The following is a 5830-nucleotide window of genomic DNA, read 5'->3' on the forward strand; positions in this document are numbered from 1 at the left end:
TTTATTTTCCTATCCTTTCCTTGCGTTTTTTTTTTCTTTCTTTCTTTCTTTCTTTCTTTTTTTTCTTTTCTTTTTTTTGACGTAACGGTCATATAAACGTCATACTGGACTCATATGGATTGTTTCATCTGGATGACAATTTCGGATTCGTGGGCCATATTCCTTAACCTAACCTTTAAAATCAACCAAAAGTCTAACAATCTTTCTTTCCTCTTCTACTCTTGATCTAAAAAAATAATAATGATAATAAACAAAAAAAAAAAAAAAATAAAAAGATAATAATAATAGTCCAAATTTTCCGCGAGGTGACGTCATCATTTTAATTCCTTCGTGCGGCATCTTCCAAAATCTACTCTTATAAAAAAAATTAATCTACCGAATATCCTCACAATAGCCTACCTTACGTTTCACAGTCTTCTCTTACGTTTAATCCTTCCACGAGTAGACGCCATATTAGGCCTATTTTTATTGTTCCACCTTCGCCTTCGTGAATCACGTGACATAATCTACCCACATCTATTATTAATCTACTTGTAATCTACCATGCGTTTTAACCTCTTCCTTTTATGTGTATCTGACGTATTACATATGCACTTTGCGAGTAGATGTGATCTTCTCATCTAAATCTACCTCAATCTACCCTTATTTACTCTAAATCTACCTGAAATTTAGTAATAATCTACCAAACGGCTAATAATCAACCAAACGGTTAATAATCAACCAAACGGTTAACAATCAACCAAACGGTTAATAATCAACCAAACGGTTAATAATCAACCAAACGGTTAACAATCAACCAAACGGTTAACAATCAACCAAACGGTTAATAATCAACCAAACGGTTAACAATCAACCAAACGGTTAACAATCAACCAAACGGTTAACAATCAACCAAACGGTTAATAATCTACCAAACGGTTAATAATCAACCAAACGGTTAATAATCAACCAAACGGTTAATAATCTACCAAATGGGTGATAATCTATCCTTATCTATTCTTCATCTACCCAGACGTAAAACCAACTACGATTTATCATACGTTTATTAGACGCCCCTACGTTAAGCCGATAAAAAAAAGACTATTCCATAATCGCCATCACGTTCCATAATCTACGCTCATCTACTGTTAACCTTCGAATATCCTACCATACGTTTTGCAATCTTCCCTTACATTTCAACCTTTCCTTCTGCAATCTTTCCAGTTATTCTTGTCTTTATTCTTCCATCCGTGATCACCTCCAACCTCCACGTTTTGCAACCTTCCCTTACCTTCCAACCTTTCCTTCTACAATCTTTCCAATCTTTCTTATCTTCAAACTTCTACCATACGTCCTGCAATCTTCCCTTACCTTCCAACCTTTCCTTCTACAATCTTTCCAATCTTTCTTATCTTCAAACTTCTACCATACGTCCTGCAATCTTCCCTCACCTTCCAACCCTTCCTTCTGCAATCTTTCCAATCTTTCTTATCTTCAAACTTCTACCATACGTCCTGCAATCTTCCCTCACCTTACAACCTTTCCTTCTGCAATCTTTCCAATCTTTCTTATCTTCAAACTTCTACCATACGTCCTGCAATCTTCCCTTACCTTCCAACCCTTCCTTCTACAATCTTTCCAATCTTTCTTATCTTCAAACTTCTACCATACGTCCTGCAATCTTCCCTTACCTTTCAACCTTTCCTTCTACAATCTTTCCAATCTCTCTTGTCTTCAAACTTCTACCATACGTCCTGCAATCTTTCCTTACCTTCCAATCCTTCCTTCTGCAATCTTTCCAATCATTCATGTCTTCAAACTTCTACCATACGTCCTGCAATCTTCCCTTACCTTTCAACCTTTCCTTCTACAATCTTTCCAATCTCTCTTGTCTTCAAACTTCTACCATACGTCCTGCAATCTTTCCTTACCTTCCAATCCTTCCTTCTGCAATCTTTCCAATCATTCATGTCTTCAAACTTCTACCATACGTCCTGCAATCTTCCCTTACCTTCCAACCTTTCCTTCTACAATCTTTCCAATCGTTCATGTCTCTATACTTCCATCCGTGATTAGACGTGATGTTGAGGATCAGAACCAATCTTCCCTTACATTTCAGCCTTTCCTTCTGCAATCTTCCCTTACATTTCAGCCTTTCCTTCTGCAATCTTCCCTTACATTTCAGCCTTTCCTTCTGCAATCTTTCCTTACATTTCAACCTTTCCTTCTGCAATCTTTCCTTACATTTCAGCCTTTCCTTCTGCAATCTTCCCTTACATTTCAGCCTTTCCTTCTGCAATCTTTCCTTACATTTCAACCTTTCCTTCTGCAATCTTTCCTTACATTTCAGCCTTTCCTTCTGCAATCTTTCCTTACATTTCAGCCTTTCCTTCTGCAATCTTTCCTTACATTTCAACCTTTCCTTCTGCAATCTTTCCTTACATTTCAACCTTTCCTTCTGCAATCTTTCCTTACATTTCAGCCTTTCCTTCTGCAATCTTTCCTTACATTTCAACCTTTCCTTCTGCAATCTTTCCTTACATTTCAACCTTTCCTTCTGCAATCTTTCCTTACATTTCAACCTTTCCTTCTGCAATCTTTCCTTACATTTCAGCCTTTCCTTCTGCAATCTTTCCTTACATTTCAACCTTTCCTTCTGCAATCTTTCCTTACATTTCAGCCTTTCCTTCTGCAATCTTTCCTTACATTTCAACCTTTCCTTCTACAATCTTCCCTTACATTTCAACCTTTCCTTCTACAATCTTCCCTTACATTTCAACCTCTCCTTCTGCAATCTTTCCAATCATTCATGTCTCTATACTTCCATCCGTGATTAGACGTGATGCTGGGACCAGAAGAGCTGTTTCATCTCGACGATTCCTTCGCTTTCGTGGGCCAAAGGGACACTCGAGGTTCTGTGGGAGATCTGTGGACGTCAACGAGAAGTGACTTGCCTGATCCTGCCACAGGAGGGTTGCAGAATTTCCCTAAAGCCGTTTTGGAATATTATTTTGTTAAGGTGAGTTGAGTGTTTTTAGGTTGGAGGTTTGTGATGTTATTGTTTTTTTTTTGTTTTTGTTTTTTTTGCATGTGGATTTTGTCGGTATTGTTTTGGAAATGTCTGAATATTTATTTTCTTGCTTGGGAAGGGGGGATCTGAATATTTTTTTATTTATTGTTTTTGCAATTACTTCATATTTTCTTATTTTGAAACATCTGAATGTTTTCCTGTTTATTTTTATTTTTATTATTTATTTTTTATTTATTTGTTTATTTTTTTTAACTATCTAAGTAAATCTGAACATTTTTACACTTTTTGGACTGTCAAAAAAGAAAGAAAAAAAAGATTTGTTTTGGAATATTCAAAAATAAAATATAAAAAAAACATTAATACTTTGTAATATCTAAAAAGAATCATTAATGGTCTCGCCATATCCTCTTTCTTATTTCCTCCACACAATGTCTTCAGAGTCAAGAGGAAACCCCCGAAGGCAAAGAGGAAATTAATGTTCCTCTTAGAGGTGATGTCTTCGTCTATAACAATTCTGGATCCAGTGAGGTAACTCTTTCGTCTATCTATCTATTTCTCTCTCTCTCTCTCTCTCTCTCTCTCTCTCTCTCTATATATATATATATATATATATATATATATATATATATATATATATATATATATTTTTTTTTTTTTTTTTTTTTTTTTTTTTTTTTTTTTTTTTTTCTTTTTTTTTTTTTTTTTTTTTTTTTCTTAATCATTAATTTTCATAGTGGATTTGCTATTGATTATGTTAGTATCATTATCATCATCTTTTTTACTATTGTTATCATTACTATGAGGATTATCATCTTTATCGTTATTATGATTATTATTGTTACTGTCATTATTATCTGTATTATCGTTATGATTATTATGATTATTATGATCATTATTGTTATAAATATCATTATCGTGACCATTCAATCATTATTATTATCATTATTGTTGTTATTATTATGAGTATATATATATATATATATATATATATATATATATATATATATATATATATATATATATACACACACACACACATATATATATATATATATATATATATATATATATATAATAAATATATATAATATATATATATATATATATATATATATATATATATATATATACGTATACATATACATATACATATATGTATATACATACATATATATATATATATATATATATATATATATATATATATATATATATATATAGATAACGTATACACATACATATACATATATGTATATACATACATATACATATATATATATATATATATATATATATATATATATATATATATATATATATATATATATATATATATATATATATATATATATATACATGTGTGTATATATAATCTCTCTTTCTTGCCTTCTTCACGTTCCTTTTATTCCCCTCTTTATTATGTTTTTATCCTTCATCTCACTCTTTTTTGTTTCTTTTTTTTCATTCTTATCTTTCAGTTTTTCTTCTTCCTCATTTTTCTCTCCTTCTTCTCTACTTCCACTTTTCTTGTTCTACTACTTTTCCACTTCTCTGCTACCACTTTTATCTTATCTTCATCTCTTTTTTCTCTATATCCCCAACTCCAAAAAAGAAAAAAAAAGGAAAAGAAAAAATATATCTATATCTATATATATTTATCTTTCTATCTATCTATATATCTATCTATCTATCAAACTATCTATCTATCAAACTATCTATCTATCTATCTATCTGTATATATATATATATATATATATATATATATATATATATATATATATATATATACACACATACACACACACAAACACATAAACACACAAACACCCCCCCCCTCACACACACACACAAACACATATCCCCCCCCCCCCACACACACACAAACTCACACATACACACACACATACCAACTGAAACTATACCCCTGGCAAAGGTCGTCGAGATGAGAACGACCAACATCTACGACTTCTCAGTGGTGAGGCTGTACACGGAAGCAGAATTTACCGTCGAGGAATGCTTTGACAAGACAAACCTCGACTGGTCGTACTTGGTTATCGCATTTCCTGCAAGCACAGGTGGGTTCTAGAAGGTTTTTTTTTCTGTGGGGGTTTCTATTTCTGGTTGTTTGGTTACTGATGTTTTTTTTTTTTTTTTTTTTTTTTTTTTTTTTTTTTTTTTTTTTTTGAGAATGGGGTTGGGGTTTTGTGTTCCTATTTGCTGGCCACATAGTTTTTTTTTTCTTTCTTTTCTGTTTTTTTTTTCATCATTATAATTTTTTTGAGGTTGTGGGGTTAGAATTTTGAGTTCCTATTTACTGGCTACGTATTTTTTTCGTTTTTTTTTTTTTTCTCTCTTCCTTTCTTTTTTTAAGGGTGTGGGGTTGGAATTTTGAGTTCCTATTGACTGGCTACATTTTTATTTATTTATTTATTTATTCATTTTCTTTTTTTGATGTTGTGGGGTTAGAATTTTGGGTTCCTATATACTGGCCATGGATTCGTTACAAAACAATATTCAACGAAAAAAAAAAAAAAAAAAAAAAAAAACGAAACTTAAAATATAAATGTTCTGCATGACGTACAGGTTCTGTGACTGACCTGGTCATGAAGAAGATTGACCTGTTCCGTGACCAGATCTTCTCCCTCGTGTCGCAGAAGGGGAGCCTCTCACCTACTCGTATTGCAAGCATTGACGTAAGTGCAACGTGCAACATCATGCATATAAAGGTATTCTGATATCTTGTTTTATTCAAAGGTATCTCTTGTTTTTCTTTGTTTTCATTTATTTATCTATCTTTATTTTTTTGTTTTTTTTTTATTT

At 32.0% G+C, this 5830-nt stretch overlaps 2 protein-coding genes across 2 annotated transcripts in view; one reads left to right on the forward strand and one right to left on the reverse strand.

Annotated features, from left to right (window-relative positions):
- Positions 1-5830, reverse strand: part of LOC122253921 (neuronal growth regulator 1) — a 354189-nt gene that overhangs the window by 188070 nt on the left and 160289 nt on the right. The gene's annotated exons all lie outside the window — the stretch shown is intronic.
- Positions 1-5830, forward strand: part of LOC147466755 (uncharacterized) — a 58592-nt gene that overhangs the window by 13447 nt on the left and 39315 nt on the right. The window contains exons 10-13 of the mRNA XM_086534308.1: positions 2817-2998; positions 3449-3538; positions 4944-5085; positions 5594-5736. Of these exons, the coding sequence (XP_086390434.1) occupies positions 2817-2998; positions 3449-3538; positions 4944-5085; positions 5594-5736 (557 nt within the window). The remainder of the gene's footprint in view (positions 1-2816; positions 2999-3448; positions 3539-4943; positions 5086-5593; positions 5737-5830) is intronic.

The sequence above is a fragment of the Penaeus japonicus genome, unplaced genomic scaffold, assembly GCF_977035675.1.
Source record: "Penaeus japonicus unplaced genomic scaffold, GWHDUDI00000001_assembly GWHDUDI00000041, whole genome shotgun sequence".
NCBI lineage: Eukaryota > Metazoa > Arthropoda > Malacostraca > Decapoda > Penaeidae > Penaeus > Penaeus japonicus.